We start from the raw sequence: 20,155 nt of genomic DNA on the forward strand, positions 1-20,155 counted from the left end.
GCTAATTTTAAAGGCTAATATGCAAGTTATTGTCATAAAAAGTGTTTGGGGACCTGGGTCCTGCCCCAGGGGACATGGATCAATGCAAAAAAAAGTTTTAAAAACGGCCGTTTTTTCAGGAGCAGTGATTTTAATAATGCTTAAAGTCAAACAATAAAAAGTGTAATATCCCTTTAAATTTCGTATCTGGGGGGTGTCTATAGTATGCCTGTAAAGGGGCGCATGTTTCCTGTGTTTAGAACAGTCTGACAGCAAAATGACATTTTGAAGGAAAAAACTCATTTAAAACTACCCGCGGCTTAGGGGTTGATTAACTAATGGCTTTGCAAAGTGGGGTTGCTCCAGAGCTTAGTAAATGAGCAGAAGCTCATTAAAAGCTGTTAAAATTTTAATAATATAGAAATATAAAATGTATCATTTAAATATTTATAATCCAAAAAAACATGTTTTATGTAACATACCTTATCCTTAGTGACATGGGTACCTGTAAATAATAACAAAGGTAATTTAATTACTTTTATATACCAAAGTTCTCTATTATTAAACGCATGATACAGCTAAAAAAAAAAAACTTATATCCAAATACATATACAGTATAATAGAAAAACAGATTTCTTTTTTTGTTCAACCATGTATATACAAAAGCAGGCTTGCACGTCTAGAAACTCTAAAATGAATATTGACAGGGGTTACATTCCAGCCAATCATTGTTATCCACTGTTATCATTGTATCTTTCACTGTATTACATAATCCACATCTATGGTGTGCTGCAAGTTGCCTGTGTTTTGCCTTCAGATGTTCAATTTATTCGTCTGGGGTCTGATTTGCAGGAACTGGAGCAATTGTCCATCAGGTAAATCCAAAGGTATTTTAGTTAGTGAATATATCTGGGGAGCTGAGCCAGTCTCCTACTCCAATAGTAAGTTCCCCCTTCCATAAAATCCATGGTTGCTTGTGCCAACTCCTCCTTACACCGATTACATCACTACTTCATAAAAGTTTTATCGAACCACGGACAGCATCTGCTGGGAAAAGGGGACTCTGTGATTCAGAACTCTATGAAGGGGGCACTGATGTATGTAGTACCCTCTAGTGCTAGATTAGGGTAGGAAAATGTATTCTTTGACTCATGGTAGTTGTGTGAGTCTGTTAATTGGGCTGGGTTATTGAAGGTCGAACTGGAGGACTCTACAGGTCAGGCCTCTGTTACCTCCCCCTGGTTCTAGAAGCTTAGAGACGTTTCTAGAAGCTAGTGGGTGTAGGCCAGGAGGTACTGATCTGCATATGTATGGGAATCTGACGAATCCCCAGGAAGAAAGCCTAGCAGGGTGGCTGGATCAGCTCTTAAATATTGCTGAGCCTGGGCTGTAGGGGAGTCGGGTGGAAGATGGAAGGAGGAAGCTGTGTTGTGTAGCTTGGGAGGGCACCCCGGGGCTGAGAGAGGCTCTGCCTCCATGCTGGGAGCTAAGGAGAGACGGAGGACAGAGGGATTTCCACTACCCTACAGTCTCTGCTAGGAAACCCCTGGCTTGCATGGAAGGACCTGGACAGCAGGAGGCCTGAACAGTACGGGAATTCCAGTTACAGTGTGAGTACCTCAATACACCAATGGCCAAAAAGGGTTAAATCTGCCAGATGCAATAACCAGCAAGCTTTTCTGTGACTGTACTAACAAGCTATTACCCAATCCTTTGTTCTGGGACATTTCACCAAGTAGCTAGGTTGGCTGGTATTTTCATTAGAGGGGACATAGAGCTGCTACAAGCTGAGGCACTTTCACCAAGCAGCCAGGTGGGCTGGTATTTTCAAGAAAGGGGACATAGAGCACCTGCAAGTTGGGACTTCCAATTCCAATTACCACGTTGCCAAGTTCAGAAAGACTGTTGCTGTTCCAGAGGGAATGCAGTCAAGGATTTGTTCGCTTATGTGGAGTGCATAGAGAAGAAAGTTGTCCCCATTCTTGTTCTTCAAGTCATGTTAGCCATCCCATAATCCCTATACCCATTTCAAGTTATTTTCCCTTATAAAATAACAAAAACCAGCTCGTGGACTGATTCCTTGTCTTGTCTGGCTGTGCAAAAATCCAGCGACTACAGGGAGGGAGCACTACATGTATAAGGTGGAACACTAAGGGAATAGGTGGGCTTTTGATGAGATAAAATAATTCAGTGATGCAGGGACTCTGATATGAAGGATGGACTCTGATGTGAAAGGGGGACCTCTGATGTGATAGGGGGACCTCTGATGTGATAGGGGGATCTCCAAGGTTATAGGGGGACCTCTGATGTAATAGGGGGACCTCTGACGTGAAGGGGATGGTTGTGTGTATCATCCAAGGCTCAGGTTTTCCATTGATGGTAAGAAACATTTGCATTTTTTAGACTGGAGTGCCTCAAGATTTTTCACGCTGTTAACCAATTGCTGTCCAGCGTACATATATACACATCCTGGACAGCAAGTGGTTATACCAGGATCATGGCTGTAGCTGTTCAAAAATAATTCAAAATTTTGTTTGCTTCAAACATTTGATTTTTAAATTGATGGACTTTCCCAAATGAAAATGACATTCACTGTTAGCAATTGGTTCATTCAGGAAATATTTTCCATTCTGTTCCTTTGAATTTTCTCATCACAAATGTCAGTTTGACCTCACTAATGATTATAAAATCAAATGAACATTCTTAAAACTAAACAAATGTCACCTGAAATTCTACTAGTGTATGGCTATTGTAAAACTCCTGAGTGGGCTCGGTTCACACTCTCTGTGCCCCGAGTCCACCCTATTTTGAAGGATATTAGAGCCTCTGGCTCTAATCAAATGCTTAAACCCCTCCCCCCCTCCATTGGAATCCATGTACCCAGCGCCCTGCAAGGGGCCGGACGCATGGATGGGGGGGGGGGGGGGGCGGCGCCCATGCTCCCTTAACCACTTCCCGCCTGGTCAATAGCAGATTGACGTCTGGGAAGTGGTTCTGTTATCCTGTCTGGGCGTCATATGACGTCCTTCAGGATAACATGCTGCCGTGCGCCCGTGGGGGGGGGGGCGCATCGCAGCGATCGGTGGAGCGGTGTGTCAGTCTGACACACCTCTACACTGATCTCGGTAAAGAGCCTCCGGCGGAGGCTCTTTACCACGTGATCAGCTGTGTCCAATCACAGCTGATCACAATGTCAATAGGAAAAGCCGTTGATCAGCTTTTCCTCACTCGCGTCTGACAGGCGCGAGTAGAGGGGAGCCGATCTGCGGCTCTCCTGAGGGGGGGGGCGCGCTGATTGTTTATCAGTGCAGCCCCCCTCAGTGCAGCCATATCAGAGCCTGTCATTGAAGAAGAAAACTTACTTATTTGCAAAAAAGTTTAACAGGACCAAAGAAATACTTGTTTTTTTTCAAAATCTGCAGAGAGACCACTGTTTAAAAAAAAACAATGGTGCGTCTTTGCAGCATGCCAGCAGGGGACAGGCTTTTTACTCAGTAAGAAAATGAACTTTTTGTTGCACCTGGAATAAAGTCGTAAATAACCAATTAGATTATTATTAATATTACTATTATTATTATTATTATTATTATTATTATTATTATTATTATGAAATGTCCTTAAATTAAGACAAACCCAGACAGATCCTACCTTGGTGGCAACATTTAATGAGTGCAGCCAGCAGCACAATTATAACACACAACTCAAACCCTGCAATGCAGCCAAGGATGATCACTTTCATGTGCTGGTCTCCATATGTACCTAAAACAGAAGATTTATGTTAAAGCAGACATCATACAAAGACCATGAGTTTTAAATACCAAGTATATGATAACATCCTGGAGTACTAATTTAAAGTGCATCTAAAGCCTAAATATGTTTTATTTATTTATTTATTTTTTGTTTTAAGTTTTAAATACAGTAAGGAAGGGTTAAAGAGGTTTAATTGTTGTGGTCTACATCCCATTCGGCAGACTTCTCTTTATTTACTGGCCTGGAGCTGCAATGAGAAATTAGAGGAAATCTCCAAGAAGTAAAGAAAAAACATTCTTAGACTCCATTCACACTAACGCGTTTTTTGATGCATTTTGCATTTTGCAGAAATGCATGGGAATTTTTTAATATGGGTTCCTATGGAACATGTTCACATCAATGCATTTTTTTACTTCTGTGTTTTTGGAAAGGGTCAGGGACTTTTTTCATGCAAAATGCAGCGTTTTGCATGTAATAGAATTCAATGGACCAGCATCAAAAACGCAAGTACAGCATTTTTGCAGCGTTTTTACAGCGTTTTTGCTGCATTTTTGACGGGTTTTTTTTAGACTGTATACAGTCTAAAAAAAAAACTGTAAAAAAAAAAACGCAAAACGCGGCAAAAACGCTGCTCAAAAATGCGGCAAACACCACAAAAAACACTGCAGAAACGCTCAAAAGCAACATGCATATGTCAAATATGTCAAATTTGTCATGTCAAATCGCATGTTAAATCGCATCAATGTGAACCAGGGCTTAGACAGTTAAATTCAGTAATCAGTATTCATCGGCGTATAACATGCACCGGCGTATAACACGCACCCCAAGTTTAGGAGGGAAGTTTAAGGAAAAAACTTTTAGGAGGGAAGTTTAAGGGAAAAAACTTACATTTTAAATGTCCATCAATGCAGCCTTGCAGAGCGTCCATCTGCAGCCTTCCCCAGTGTCCATCTGCAGCCTTGCAGTGTCCATTTGCAGCCTTCCCCAGTGTCCATCTGCAGCCTTGCCCAAAATTGCAGCATGTTTGGATTTAAATTTAGAGCCGCCGCCAATGAGATATTCGGCTCCTCTCGGCTCGTCCCCACTATCTCTGAGGGCAAGAGGAGCGCCGCCGACATAGACCGAGCCGAGTGTACTGTGTACTCGGCTACTTGGCTCTGCTTGCAGTCACGACCCCGTCCTGCCCCTTGGCCCGGCTCCTATGGTGGACTCAACACTGGTCCAATGGCGGGACATAAAGGTTAGGAGGCGGGACTGGGCGTGACTGCGAGTGGAGCCAAGTGGACCTGAGCCTAGCCGAGTACACAGTACACTCAGCTCAGCTAGGTCAATGTCGGCGGCGCTCCTCTTGCCCTCACAGACAGCGGGAATCGGTGTATAACACACACCCACGATTTCCCCCTGATTTTAAGGGGAAAAAAGTGCGTGTTATAAGCCGATAAATATGGTACTTGTGCTCCACTATAGAAAGAAAAAAGTGAAGATTGCAATTATAAATATTAAATGACAGACCCAGAATGACTTTTTGGGGGATGATCACAGATTGGTCCCTCTGCTGATGCAAGTTTTCCACTTTTGAGGCTTAAGCCTCGTACACATAATCAAATTTTCTGCGGGGAATTGTGTGATGACAGACTGTTGGCCTGAATTCCGTACGCTCCATCGGACAATTGTTGTCAGATTTTCCGCAGACAAATGTTGGATGGCAGGCTTATAAATTTTCCGCGGACAGCGGTCTGTTGTCAGATTTTCCGAGCGTGTGTACACAAGTCTGTCGGATAAAAGTCCAAAGTAAAAACACACATGCTCGGAAGCAAGGATGAGCCGGAAGTGGTCAGGCATGCAAACTAGCGTTCGTAATAGAGAATTAACATTCGTGACGCGGAAAATTATGAAATCTCGAAATGCAGCGCACATTCTCTTCTTCTTTAATGGGATAATAATGAATGAATTTCTAGTGATATCAAGAATAATATTATTATGCTTGTTATTTTTTTTTCATTGGTGCAAGTTACCACAACACCATCATCCCATAGTTTTTAAGATCAAAGATACAACTATGTTGGTGTCCCTTGTTAATTTTACATTGTATTTTTTAAAATGTAACTGCCTACTCCCAAACTGTCATTTGAAGTAAAACACATAGCCAAGTATTATTCTACAAAATTTTTTTTTTGTGCATTAAAAAAAGAAAACAAAGAAAATTAGACATGCTATCTGCCAATAGAACTTAACCAAAAAGTGCATTCTATGCATCCAAAAATATAGAAAATATAACAAATCAAATCATTATTCAACCAAAAAATAAAATAAAAGCCTCATGCATGTGTCCTGCTTCTTAATATAAGGGGTCAACAATGCCAAGAGCTGGTAAAAGCTGGGGTCCGTCATCCGGAGATTATTCCGAAAATCATCCGGATTATTCTCCTGGAGCTCCCGCAGCAAAGGCATATGACATCATTGGTCACCATTAATAAAGCAACCAATTTTTTGTCCAAGAAATCCTCCTCATCCTGGTCCTGGACTGGACTTGGGTCAAAGCAATAACTCCAAGGCCAATAATAAGTAACACGTTATCTCCTCCGATTCCGCAACATGGATGGTTGACGAATGGCCGTTCAGAAACTGAAAAAGCTCGAATCAACACTCACCAAACTTCTACTAACACTAAAGTAGCAGAAGGAGCCCAAAGGGTGTCACATGAGAATTGAACTTTCTCTTTGTAGTCTCGTAGTACATCTAATATATCACTACGTTCGTTGTTGTTGGCCGACAATTCCTTGCCGTTTGTATTCAAGACAAATTCCTGGCCAACGCCCTTCAGGCAAAAGTCTGACGTTTTGTCTGCGGAAAATCCAATCATGTGTCCGAGGCTTTAGAGTTGTGGCGATGATGGACCCAGTTGGACCCAGTTATGAACTAAACAACTTTTAGGTACTGACCCACTTGGTTTGTTCATGGATATACACTCACCATCCGCTTTAAGAGATAAGAGATAAGAGGTGGAGAGATAAGAGATAAGTATTGTAAACGGAAAGACCTGTAAGAGGATATCTGATCCAGGGATCCGGACCACACTGTGGAGGATTATTACATGTATTGGAGAGGATTTATCCTTGGTCATACTTTGCCAGCGTTTAAGCGCTATTTGACCAGTTTGGTCAAAACTTTGAGGTGAACTGCCATTTCTTCTGAAGGGTGTGGAGCAGCCCCCTTATTTTCAGTTATTTTGAACTATATAAAATTGTTTTGTTTTTGCGAGTATTCACACCCCCCTTTCCTTGGGTTGATTAATCGTATTATGGTGTGCATACAGGCAGTCCCCAACTTACGAACACCCGACTTATGAACGACTCCTACTTACGAACGGCCTCAATCCCGGCTGCTTGTGCTCCACGCTGGTCCTGGATACCTCCGAGCAGCTATCTTGCCACATTCCACACTGCAGTACTTCATGTACTGCATGGCCAGAAGAGCCCCAGAAGCGCCCGGAACATCTCACATCCCTGCACAGGCGGCCGACGGAACATCCCACATCCCTGCACAGGTGGAAGTTACACTTACAAGTGGTGTTCTGACTTACGAACCAATTCCACTTACAAACAAACCTACAGTCCTTAATGTGTTCGTAACCCGGGGACTGCCTGTATTGTATTTTTAGCTACTTTAACTGCAGTTAACAGTTTAGTTCGTGCTAGCCCTACCTTGGAAGGATTATTCATCTGATTATTTCAAGCACGTTGCACATATTGATGGACTTTTTGCCATTTGGACACATTTCCTATTTTTAATTATTGTGTTTTTTATTTTATTTATTATTTATTTTTTACTTTTGATGCACCAAGGTTCTACTGGATTTTTTCTATTGTTATTTGGCATGTTTTGACTTAAAAGTTATTAGAATACCATTCACACCCTATTACCTCAGACAGTTGTCACCATAACGGATGTTCCCGATGGAAAAATTACCTTTACCTCCTTTTGCAATGACAAACTCCTCCTTTTGTTGGTGACAAACAGAGAAACTGAAACTTTTGAGTTGGAACAAAGCCAAAACCTGACAGGAGTTACATTTTTACTTTAGCTTTAGCTATACATACACTTTTATAGGTTTAGCATTTTAAGGACACCAGCACTCATCAAATTATGCATTTAGGGCTTTCTATCACACTTTTATTCAAAGAAGGTTGCACAAAAAGAATACCCTCACATGGGTTTTCAACATTCCTTCTCTGATGCTACAAAACACCAAAAATCTATTCAGCCTTCTGGCTTATTCTTGCAGCACTTCTGCTCTGGCCCTCAGGCTTAAGGCCTCAAAAAATGTTCCACGCAATTGCACAATCAGTGTGCTGGCTGTCCCCAAAACCTGGACCCAGGATTGGAGACTTCATCCTTCCCAAGTCTCTACAAAGTCTCCAAGCTCCAGTACCCAGACATGGTTTTATAACTTTCTGAGAAAACTGAATATCCAGTTTCAGGGCTAGACTGGGACCAAAAATTTGGCCCCGGACTTCATCCAGACCGGCCGACTCTAATTTTGCAAACACGCACAAAAACAGTATCCTGTGCACTTGCACGAGAGTGACGTCATCACGGTCTGGCTATCCACACAGCACGAGCATGCAAACCCAGGATGAAGACCTGTTGAAGGGGGAAGCCCCCCGCAGCAATGACAGCTGGAGGGCTTCGCTTCAAAGGTAAGTTTATCATGTGACAATAAAATGGTGCCCACACTGCAAGGGCTTGTTTAGGTCCAGGCATGAAAAAGGAAGATTTGCTTACTTGATCCTCCATTCTGCTAAACCGGTCCTCAGAGAGTCTTCTCTCCCATGCTCCAGCTGTCTAAGGTCTTCTGATGTCATCAAGACTGATGCAGAAATCATAACCCAAATTCTTCCCATTGGAGCCCCCTTCATTCTATAGGGTCCTTCTTCTAGGCCCCCTACATCCCATACAACCCCCTACATTTCATAGAGTCCTTCTTCCCATTGGGGGCCCCCTTCATCAGGGCCGATCCTAGGGTCACAGGCACCTGGTTGCAGAAATATTTCTGGTGCCCCCACATGGACATGGTTATCTTACTAACTCCTCCCCTTTGGTGGGGGGTCAAAGTGGCACTATTTGATGGGCACAGTGACAGCATTTGATGTGGCACTATTTGATGGGCACAGTGACAGCATTTGATGGGGCACAGTGGCTGCATTTGATGGCACAGTGGTTGCGTTTGATAGCACAGTGGCTGCGTTTGATGGGCACAGTGGCAGCGTTTGATGGCACAGTGTCGGCGTTTGGGCACAGTGGCAGTGTTTGATGGGCACAGTGGCTGCGTTTGATGGCACAGTGGCTGGGTTTGATGAGCACAGTGGCTGCATTTGATGGGCACGGTGGCTGCGTTTGATGGCATATTGGCGGCGTTTGCTGGGCACAGTGGTGGTGTTTGATGGGCACAGTAGCTGCGTTTGAAGGCACAGTAGCAGAGTTTGATGGGCACAGTGGCTACATTTGATGGCACAGTGGCTGCGTTTGATGGGCACAGTGGCTGCGTTTGATGGTCACAGTGGCTGCGTTTGGTTGGGCACAGTGGCTGCGTTTGATTGGCACAGTGGCTGCGTTTGATGGGCACCGTGGCTGCGTTTGATGGTTGGGCATAATGGCTGCGTTTGATTGCACAACTTACTTACAGGGTGAGGCAGAGGGCTAATTCCGAGCCTCCAGAACACAGTGTCAGGCAGCGGCAGGTGCTATGCTGGTGCAGTCACTCACAGCAAGTCAGGCAGCTCTCTTCAGATGTTCTCCACTCCCCTCCCTCTGAGCCACACTGTCTGAAGAACATGGTAGAGGTAGGTGGAGCTAGTTTACTAGCCGTGGCACACTCTGAATGCGGGGACAGCCACGGCGCGCTCTGAATGCTGAGGCGGCCGCGGCCTCTGATGTCACTGGTTGCTAGCCAGGCAGCAGGTGATTCTAGCAAACGGTGCAGCGCACAGCAGAGGCGACTGGCAAGTCAAGTGAGTTCCACAGCTTCGGCGGCCCTCCTCTGCAACAGCGCCAGGGCGTTGTGCACCCCATGCGCCAGGATCGGCCCTGACCCTGATTCCATAGAGTTCTTCTTATAGGGCCCCTTCATTCCTTAGGGCCCTTTCTTCCCACAGTAGCCACTTCATTCCCTAGGCCCCCTGGGTGTCTTGTATCTTCCTGCCCCCTCCAGTCCAGTCCCCAGCCCCCCTCTCCCCCCTGGTGTCTCCCTGTCACCTGCCCTCTAGGACTAGGCCCGAAACCTGGCTCTGCATTATATATTTTAAAATAAACTTATGTGCACACCTATTTTCACACCTATTATCAACCGCAGTCGTGAGCAGCTGCCAACATCAAACAGGTTACTACAAACCCACAGATAAATTTAATATTAAGAGCAAAGGATGTGAAGCTAACTAAAATAACATCAAAAATCTATTCTGTGCAAATAATGATTCAAACAATATGCAAAATCCAACGTAGCAATTTATATTGAAATGTGCAAAAAATAAGTGCATACAAAGATTTTCATCAAAAAATTAATAAATAAACCATGCTTATAATTAAAACCATTATATCCAAACTATGTCCATGGTATTAAAGTGCAAAAAGAGTGCAAAAAATGTGCAAATGAGTCTCTTCGAATGTGCAGAGAGAAAAAACTGTGCAAAATATGCAATCAAAGCAATAAGAGTAAAGTGTCCCAGTGCAAGAAAAAAACTCTGGGCAGTGTGATCCCACTTGCGAAAGGTGGAAGCAAGTGGGATCACACTACCCAGAGTTTTTTTTTTTGCACTGGGACATTTTACTCTTATTGCTTTGATTGCATATTTTGCAGTTTTTTTTCTCTGCTCATTTGAAGAGACTAATTTGCACATTTTTTTTGCACTCTTTTTGCACTTTAATACCAAGGACATAGTTTGGATATAATGGTTTTAATTATAAGCATGGAGTATTTATATATATTTTTTTCTGCTGAAAATATTTTTAGGCACTTATTTTTTGCACATTTCAATGATAATTGACACTTTTACCTGGACGGGTTCCTGCAGCACCATCATCCTTCTCCTCCCTCGTCCGCTCCGGGGACCTCTCTGCCTGTCGGCTGCTCTCAGGACGTCACACGGGTGGCTCTGACTCATTTAAACTCATAGCGACCATTACCGCGGGGGCTGCCAGAGATAGCCAAGTTTTACTGGACGAAGCTGAAGAGCTGTCAGAGAGGAGGGGGGTGGGGGAAGTAGAGCAGTGATGGAAAAGGACGTGCACGGACCGGAGGTGACCGAAGATGTGTGCAGTGTTCGGAAAGAGCTGAGTGGGGGCGGAAAGAGCCGAAGTGCGCTGCGTCCAGAAGCTCGATACCTAGCAATGGGCAGTACAGCGGTGCCCAAATTAATGGCTGCCCGAGTCGCACAATCATTAATTTGACAGGCTGTGAATGAAACTGGCCCTCTGAGCCATCGGCCCACCGGGAAACTCCCGGTAGTCCCGATGGCCAGTGCATGCCTGTCCAGTTTCCATCATATGGCACAAGCACCCTGGAGCCCCTCAACCTCCCTGGATGACAACTATTGAAGGCACAACCGTTCTCGCACCGCACTGTCACATGAGGTTAAAAAAAAGATTGCTCTCCATCAAGCCCAAACTCATTTCAGTTGTTTTCCTTTTGCTGCATGTATCCCAGTGGGGAGATTTCTTTACATTTCCTGCCCTAATGTAAGCTGAATCTCTGGAAAGAAAAGTTTTATTATTGTAGAAGAACTTACATAGTGTAAATTATATTGTTTTGCATTCATTTGGAAAAAATATTCTACAAGTGTTTGTGAAGAGTTTACTTCAGGTCAATCATGACTACAGCCGGACCTCAGAGACCCAGAACCGGTTGCGGCACTTGTAATTACCCCCTAGGCTCTACTCCCTGGTCCCTTACTTTGCTTAGCTGGTTGCTCAATCACCCACAGCTTTGTTTCCTCTACTGTCTGATTTTTTCCATAATCAATCCGACAGCGGTAAATTCCTGAGTCCTCTTCAGTCAGATTGGCAATTGTAACTTCTAATTTATCCTTACTTGAAGTCATCCTGTTTTTATTTGGGCCTTGTCCAAGAGAATTGTTCCCACAGTTCTCAGTCCAAGTGACTGAGAAGGTTCCGTCTTCCCGGTTACCTGAGCACTTTAAGGTCACCGTCTGTCCAATTTCTGCTTTAACATGCTTCAACAGTTTCACTGTTGTTTTACCCTGTCCTGTTGTAAAAAAAAATAAAGATTAAAAGGTGAACAACTGAACCTTCCTCGATATATGGCTCTAGAATCATAAGAATCAATCATATAAGTAACTGGTCTAAATAATATTTAAAGGGGATCTCTAGCTAAAACTTTTTTTTTAGCTTAAAGTATATGTTCGCTTTCAGAAAAAAGGAGAGGTAAACACCCCCCCAGACTGTACTTACCTCTGTAGGTAATGAGCTGTCAGTGCACATGCAACCAGTGTAGCGATCTGGGAATTAAAATCCCCGCTCTTCTTTCCCTTCTTTTTGTAGGGTTTCCAGGACGGATCAGAACAATTCTGATTAGTTACCCACTTAAAGCGGAGTTCCACACAAAAGTGGAACTTCCGCTTTATACACTCCTCTCCCCCTGAAATGCCACAATTGGCATGTCATTTTTTTTGTGGGGGGAGTGTGTACCTTCTTTTTGGTGGGACTTCCTGTTCCACTTCCTCCTTCCTCTTCTTGGCCACCTAGGCGACTCCTGCTCTCGCCTTAGGCGGCCCCTCCCTGCCAGCGATTTTCTGGGACATGTCAAAGGTAACAGAAGATTGCCCACAGTTGCTAAGACGGTGCCGTGGAGAGGAGGGGGAGAGGAGCGAGGCTCCGAGCGCCCACATCGCTGGTTCGTGGGACAGCTGCTGACTTTTAATATACTAAAAAACGGGTGGATCTCCGGTTTAAGGACCAGAAGGATTTGCCCCCTTAACCACTTCCCACCCGGCCACTGCACATAAACGGCCGGGTGGGAGCTCCCTCCTTTTGACTGGACGTTCCCGAACGTCCTTCAGAAGGAGCAGGATCGAGCGATGCCGATGCATGCGTGTTACTCGGACGCCGCATCTCGGAGCGGCAGGAGGGCAATGTAATTTGCCCTCCTGATCCGCACGATGGCTGTGTGTAATCACAGCCATCGTATGGTAAACAAGGGGGAGGGGTGGCAGTTGACAGGAGATCGCTCCACCACGTGCCCGCGCAGCGGCGAGATCCCGATCTGCCTGTGCCCCCCAGAGACAGCACAACACAGGAGGGCCCTGTGATTGGCCCTCCTGATCACATAACGACTGTGTCCAATCACAGTCGTCATGTAATGTAAATAGAGAGCGTTGTAACTGCTCTCATCTCTTCCTCTCCTCACACAGAGCCTGTCAGTGAGGAGAGGAAGAGAGATCTGTGCTGCAGCAGAGAGATCAGTTAGTTTTATAGCTGTTTGTCTGCTGTTTACCCACTGATCACCCAGCTAATGTCCCCAAAACACAGTGTCCCCAAAACACAGTGTCCCCAAAACAATGAAAACACCTGTCAGTGAACATCTGCCCGTCAACAACTGGCACATCTGTCCACCAACAGCTGGCACATCTGTCCACCAACAGCGGGCACGTCAGCCCGTCATCATCAGGCACATCTGCCCGCCAGTCATCAGGCACATCTGCCCGCCAGTCATCAGGCACATCAGCCCGCCAGTCATCAGGCACATCAGCCGCCAGTCATCGGGCACATCTGCCCGCCAGTCATCAGGCACATCTACCCGCCAGTCATCAGGCACATCTGCCGCCTGCCATCAGGCACATCTGCCCGCCAGTCATCAGGCACATCTGTCCGCCAGTCATCAGGCACATCTGCCCGCCAGTCATCAGGCACATCTGCCCGCCAGTCATCAGGCACATCTGCCGCCCACCATCAGGCACATCTGCCGCCCGCCATCTGACACCGTCAACAGCTAACACATCAGCCCGTCATCAGCTGAAACATCAGCCCGTCATCAGCTGGCACATCAGCCCGTCAACAGCTGACACATCAGCTGCCCACCATCATCAGGCACATCTGCCCGCCAACATCAGGCATATCTGCCACCCACCATCAGGCACATCTGCCACCCACCATCTGCCCACGATCAGGCACATCTGCCCGCCAACATCAGGCACATCTGCCACCCACCATCTGCCCACGATCAGGCACATCTGCCCGCCAACATCAGGCACATCTGCCCGCCAATATCAGGCACATCTAGCCACCCACCATCTGGCACAGCTGCCCACCATCTGGCACATCTGCTGCCCGCCATCTGCCGCCTGTCATCTGACACAACTGCCCGCCAACATGACCAAAAGGTCTTACAGCGCAGAGGAGGCTCTCCAAATACTCCAGAGTATGTCGGACGAGAGTAGCGGGGAATTCTCTCCGTCAGACTCGGATAGCAACTATGAGCCAGTGGAAAGCAGTGGCTCCGAGTTGGAAACAGAGGAAGATAGAATCCTAACAAGGAGAATCAGGAGAAATGAGCAGAAGGAGACATTCACTAGCAGCGCAGCACTCCAGGGCATCCACCAGCAGGCATCCACCAGCAGTGCAGCACTCCAGGATGATATGCAGGCATCCACCAGCAGCCCAGCACTCCAGGATGATATGCTATGACTAAGCACTCCTTGTAGTGCCAAACGCATAAGCTTTGTTCCACTTTGCTGTGATCTGTATTTTGGATGATACCTTAAAGGCAAATATCTTTGGAGTGCGGCTGTTCAGAATTTCTTTGATGTCTAATGCCATAGCATTGCCAGCACCTGGACTTCTAGACTGAAGGAGATGCCTTTTACCTTGATCTGACCCATCTGGAGCAGTGATACTCTCTCTCTACTTCGTTCAGGTACTTATCTAATAGTTTTTTAAAACTATTGATGCCCTCCGCTGAGACCACCGTCTGTGGAAAAGAAGTCCACATCCTTGCCGCTCTTACAGTAAAGAATCTTCCATGTAGTTTAAACCTCTTTTCTTCTAATTTTAATGAGTGGCCAGGGCCGATCCTGGCCGGGGTGCACGGGGTGCAGTGCACCCGGGCGCCACAGAGGTGGGGGCGCTGAAGTGCCAGAGTGCTCCCCTCCCTCCTCCTCCTCCTCCTCTCCTTGTCCGTAGGTGGCTCTCTCCACCGGTCACCGCCGCCTCTGTGCCCATCCCCCCTCCCTCCTCCTGTCAGAGGAGGAGAGTGAAACAGCTGGAGACTGGAGCGGCTGTCTCTGTGTGCAGAGAGAGACAGGCCACGCAGTGAAGTCATGGGGGGGCGGCCCGAGCCCGACATGCTCCACTGCTCCTCCTGTGTGTAACTCCTGCCTGCTGCCCAAGCCTGTTCTCCACCCGGGTGGCGCGGCTGCACACCGTCCTCTCCTCTCCAGCTGCCACCCTTGTGTTTCTAATTAGCCTAATGGGGGGGTCTGTACTAATGTAGGGAGGGTAGTTTGTCCTGGGGGGGTCTATACTAATGTGGGGGGCGATTTGTCCTGGGGGTCTAAACTAATGTGGGGGGGTGATTTGTCCTGGGGGTCTGTACTAATGTGGGGGGTGGTTTGTCCTGGGGGTCTATACTAATGTAGGGGGGGGTGATTTGTCCGGGGGGTCTGTACTAATGTGGGGGGGGGGATTTGTCCTGGGGGTCTGTACTAATGTAGGGGGGTGGTTTGTCCTGGGGGTCTATACTAATGTAGGGGGGTGATTTGTCCTGGGGGCTCTAAACTAATGTAGGGGGGTGATTTGTCCTGGGGGTCTGTACTAATGTAGGGGGGTGGTTTGTCCTGGGGGGTCTGTACTAATGTAGGGGGGTGGTTTGTCCTGGGGGGTCTATACTAATGTAGGGGGGGTGATTTGTCCGGGGGGTCTAAACTAATGTAGGGGGGTGATTTGCCCTGGGGAGTCTGTACTAATGTAGGGGGGGTGGTTTGTCCTGGGGGGTCTAAACTAATGTAGGGGGGTGATTTGTCCTGGGGGGTCTATACCAATGTACAGGGGGTGGTTTGTCCTAGGGGGTCTATACTAATGTATGGGGGGCTGATTTGTCCTGGGGGGTCTGTACTAATGTAGGGGGGTGGTTTGTCCTGGGGGGTCTATACTAATGGAGGGGGGTGGTTTGTCCTGGGGGGGTCTGTACTAATGGAGGGGGGTGGTTTGTCCTGGGGGGTCTGTACTAATGGAGGGGGGTGGTTTGTCCTGGGGGGTCTGTACTAATAGAGGGGGGTGGTTTGTCCTGGGGGGGTCTGTACTAAGGGAGGGGGGGTGGTTTGTCCTGGGGGGTCTGTACTAATGTAGGGGGGTGGTTTGTCTGGGGGGGTCTGTACTAATGGAAGGGGGCAGGTGGTTTGTCGCGGGGGTCTGTACTAATGGAGGGGGGTGGTTTGTCCTGGGGGGTCTGTACTAATGGGGGGGTGGTTTGTTCTGGGGGTCTGTACTAATGTAGGGGGGTGGTTTGTTCTGGGGGGTCTGTACTAATGGAGGGGGATGGTTTGTCCTGAGGGGGTCTGTACTAATGGAGGGGGTGGTTTGTCCTGGGGAGTCTGTACTAATGGAGGGGGGTGGTTTGTTCTGGGGGGGTCTGTACTAATGGAGGGGGGGTGGTTTGTTCTGGGGGTCTGTACTAATGGAGGGGGGGTGGTTTGTTCTGGGGAGTTCTGTACTAATGGAGGGGGGGTGGTTCTGTACTAATGGAGGGGGTGGTTTGTCCTGAGGGGGGTCTGTACTAATGGAGGGGAGTGGTTTGTCCTGAGGGGGGTCTATTCTGATAAAGGGGAATGTTTTGTCCTGGGGGGGTCTATACTGAGGGAGGTGTTTATACTTAGTGGGGGGTCTGCACTGACAGAGGGGGGTCTATACTTAGTGGAGGGGGGTCTGTACTGAGGGGCGACTATAGTTGGTGGAGGGGGTGATACCATGTTTTACCACACCGGGTGACACCAACCCTAGTGACACCACTGCAGCCACGGGCTCTTGTTTCCCCTCTCCCTCTCCTCCTCGTGCACGCTGCTGTACTAGTGAGCAGCGCACTATGTTTCTTCCCCCGCCTTCATATCAGCCAGGGAAGAAAAAAAAGGAGCAAAGAAGAGGATTGTGGGACATGTAGTCCCAAGGACGGGCAGCCCCACTGTAACACAGAAACTGCAGCCCACACAGCATGCTCAGCTGAATGGGAGAGAGAGAGCCAGGAGCCGGGAAAGCTTTCAGGGAAGTGCACCCAGGACTCCAGAGGGAGAGGACAGTGCTGAGAGAACACCATCAGAGAGAGAGCCCCACTGACCTGCGCCACATGAGGGAAAGCCACACAGCCTGGCGCCATCCCTGGTGGAGAAAGGAATGGAGTCATTGCCAGAATACAGATCTGGGCTCTACCCAGCGGAGTCACCACGGGCAATTCAGAGTGAGCAGACTCCTGATCAGAGGAACCGTTGTTGCGGTATCGCTGGGACAGGTGAGAGGGCCGATTGGCCATTATTTACTAATGTCCATAGGAACTGCAGTCTCTGACCATCTCTTGTAACATGTCTGCAGTCTCTGACCATCTCTTGTAACATTTCTGCAGTCTCTGACCATCTCTTGTAACATGTCTGCAGTCTCTGACCATCTCTTGTATCATGTCTGCAGTCTCTGACCATCTCTTGTTTCATGTCTGCAGTCTCTGACCATCTCTTGTATCATATCTGCAGTCTCTGACCGTCTCCTGTAGTATGTCTGCAGTCTCTGACCGTCTCCTGTAGTATGTCTGCAGTCTCTGACCATCTCCTGTAGTATGTCTGCAGTCTCTGACCGTCTCCTATATTATATCTCCAGTCTCTGACCATCTCCTGTAATATGTCCGCATTCTCTGACCATCTCCTGTAATATGTCCGCATTCTCTGACCATCTCTTGTAACATGTCTGTAGTCTCTGACCATCTCTTGTATCATATCTGCAGTCTCTGACCGTCTCCTGTAGTATGTCTGCAGTCTCTGACCGTCTCCTGTAGTATGTCTGCAGTCGCTGACCATCTCCTGTAGTATGTCTACAGTCTCTGACCGTCTCCTATATTATATCTCCAGTCTCTGACCATCTCCTGTAATATGTCCGCATTCTCTGACCATCTCCTGTAATATGTCCGCATTCTCTGACCATCTCTTGTAACATGTCTGTAGTCTCTGACCATCTCTTGTATCATATCTGCAGTCTCTGGCCGTCTCCTGTAGTATGTCTGCAGTCTCCGACCATCTCCTGTAGTATGTCTGCAGTCTCTGACCATCTCCTGTAGTATGTCTGCAGTCTCTGACCATCTCCTGTACTATGTCTGCAGTCTCTGGCCATCTCCTGTATTATGTCTGCAGTCTCTGACCATCTCCTGTACTATGTCTGCAGTCTCTGACCATCTCCTGTATTATATCTCCAGTCTCTGACCGTCCCCTGTAGTATGTCTGCAGTCTCTGACCATCTCCTGTAGTATGTCTGCAGTCTCTGACCATCTCCTGTAGTATGTCTGCAGTCTCTGACCATCTCCTGTAACATGTCTGCAGTCTCTGACCATCTCTTGTAACATGTCTGCAGTCTCTGACCATCTTCTGTATTATGTCTGCAGTCTGACCATCTCCTGTACTATGATTGCAGTCTCTCACCATCTCCTGTACTATGTCTGTGGGCTCTTTCTAACAGATTCTCTAACAGAAGCCCTCTCTGTGTGCATCAGAGAGACTCCCCTCCAGGTCTCATTAGTGTAAGCTCTTCCTGTATTTTCTTTATTGTTAAAAGATCATGGGAGGATTGCAGGGTAACGGAGAGTTCTTAGGGGAACATCTCTGTGTTTGAGTCGTTGCCATAGAAACATTTGTAAAGGGGAAGAGTTGGTAAGATGACCACGCCCACGTGGGGGCGCCAGAAATATTTCTGCACCCAGGCGTCTGTGACCCTAGGATCGGCCCTGTGAGTGGCCACGTGCCTTGTTGAACTCTCTTCCCAAAAAAAGTTTTATCCCTATTATGGGGTCACCAGTATGGTATTTGTATATTGAACTCATATCCCCTCTCAAGCGTCTCTTCTCCAGAGAGAATAAGTTCAGTGCTCGCAACCTTTCCTCATAACTAATATCCTCCAGACCCTTTATTAGCTTTGTTGCCCTTCTTTGTACTCGCTCCATTTCCAGTACATCCTTCCTGAGGACTGGTGCCCAGAACTGGACATCATACTCTAGGTGTGGCCGGACCACAGTCTTGTAGAGTGGGAGAATTATTGTTTTACCTCTGGAGTTGATTCCCTTTTTAATGCATACCAATATTCTGTTGTTAGCAGCAGCTTGCATGCCATTGCTGAGCCTATCATCTACTAGGACCCCCAGGTCTTTTTCCATCCTAGATTCCCCCAGAGGTTCTCCCCCCAGTGTATAGATTGCATGCATATTTTTGCCACCCAAATGTATTATTTTACATTTTTCTACATTAAACCTCATTTTCCATGTTGTTGCCCACCCCATTAATTTGTTCAGATCTTTTTGCAAGATTTCCACATCCTGCGGAGAAGTTATTGCCCTGCTTAGCTTAGTATCATCCGCAAATACAGAGATTGAACTGTTTACCCCATCCTCCAGGCCGTTTATGAACAAAATAAATAAATAAATATGATTGGTCCCAGCACAGAACCCTGGGGGTTTCAATTAGAATTTTGGAAATTCAGATGAATTTCATTTCATTATTCAGAGCATTCAGTAAACTTTGTTTACACTGTAATTTGGGTATTCAGATATATCTGAATCTCCGAATAATGATAAAATTTGTCCGAATATTTATTCGGAACGAAACGAACTGCACATGTCTACTGACAGCATCAATGGGGCACTATTCCTCCCACTGATACAAAAGGGGCACTATTCCTCCTATTACAACCAATAATACGGCATTGCTTTTGTCCACTGATCACAGTATGGCCCACCTAAAGCCTGAAGGACAGTAAACTGGCCCTTTGCTTAGAAAGTTTGGAGACACCTGGTTTAAAGTGGATGTAAACCCACTAATCATACTCACTCATATAAACTAATAGCACAGTATTAATGTATATATACATGCAAGCCTCCTGAATGTATCCTTACCTTGCAAATGTCACCCCCTTCAGCAGTAGGAGCCCCGCAAAACTCTGGAATCGGTAGGTGTTTTTTTTGCCAGAGCTCAGTGGGTGGAGTCGTGATGTCACAAGACTCCCTGCCCACATCTACACTCTCCTACTCTTTCTGCTGGCTCTGGGAGATGACTGCACCAATGAATATCCTCCTTAGTCACACTGATCACACCCCACGATGAGTAACATCCAGTCAAAACTCAGAAAAGGCACCACATGACTTCAGCATGCCCAATCATGCTGAGGTGTGGAGCAG

General features: G+C 46.8%; 1 protein-coding gene across 2 annotated transcripts in view; it reads right to left on the reverse strand.

The window, feature by feature from the left end:
• Positions 1–20,155, reverse strand: part of LOC141107156 (uncharacterized) — a 42,532-nt gene that overhangs the window by 14,689 nt on the left and 7,688 nt on the right. Inside the window, exons 2-4 of one of the 2 annotated variants that reach the window (XM_073597904.1) lie at positions 11,816–11,989; positions 3,628–3,738; positions 462–484 (exon numbers count right to left, since the gene is read on the reverse strand). In XM_073597904.1, the coding sequence (XP_073454005.1) occupies positions 462–484; positions 3,628–3,738; positions 11,816–11,989 (308 nt within the window). Of the gene's footprint in view, positions 1–461; positions 485–3,627; positions 3,739–11,677; positions 11,990–20,155 lie in introns of both variants that reach the window. The other variant, XM_073597903.1, reaches the window with a different exon arrangement.

Source organism: Aquarana catesbeiana, linkage group LG09, assembly GCF_042186555.1.
Source record: "Aquarana catesbeiana isolate 2022-GZ linkage group LG09, ASM4218655v1, whole genome shotgun sequence".
NCBI lineage: Eukaryota > Metazoa > Chordata > Amphibia > Anura > Ranidae > Aquarana > Aquarana catesbeiana.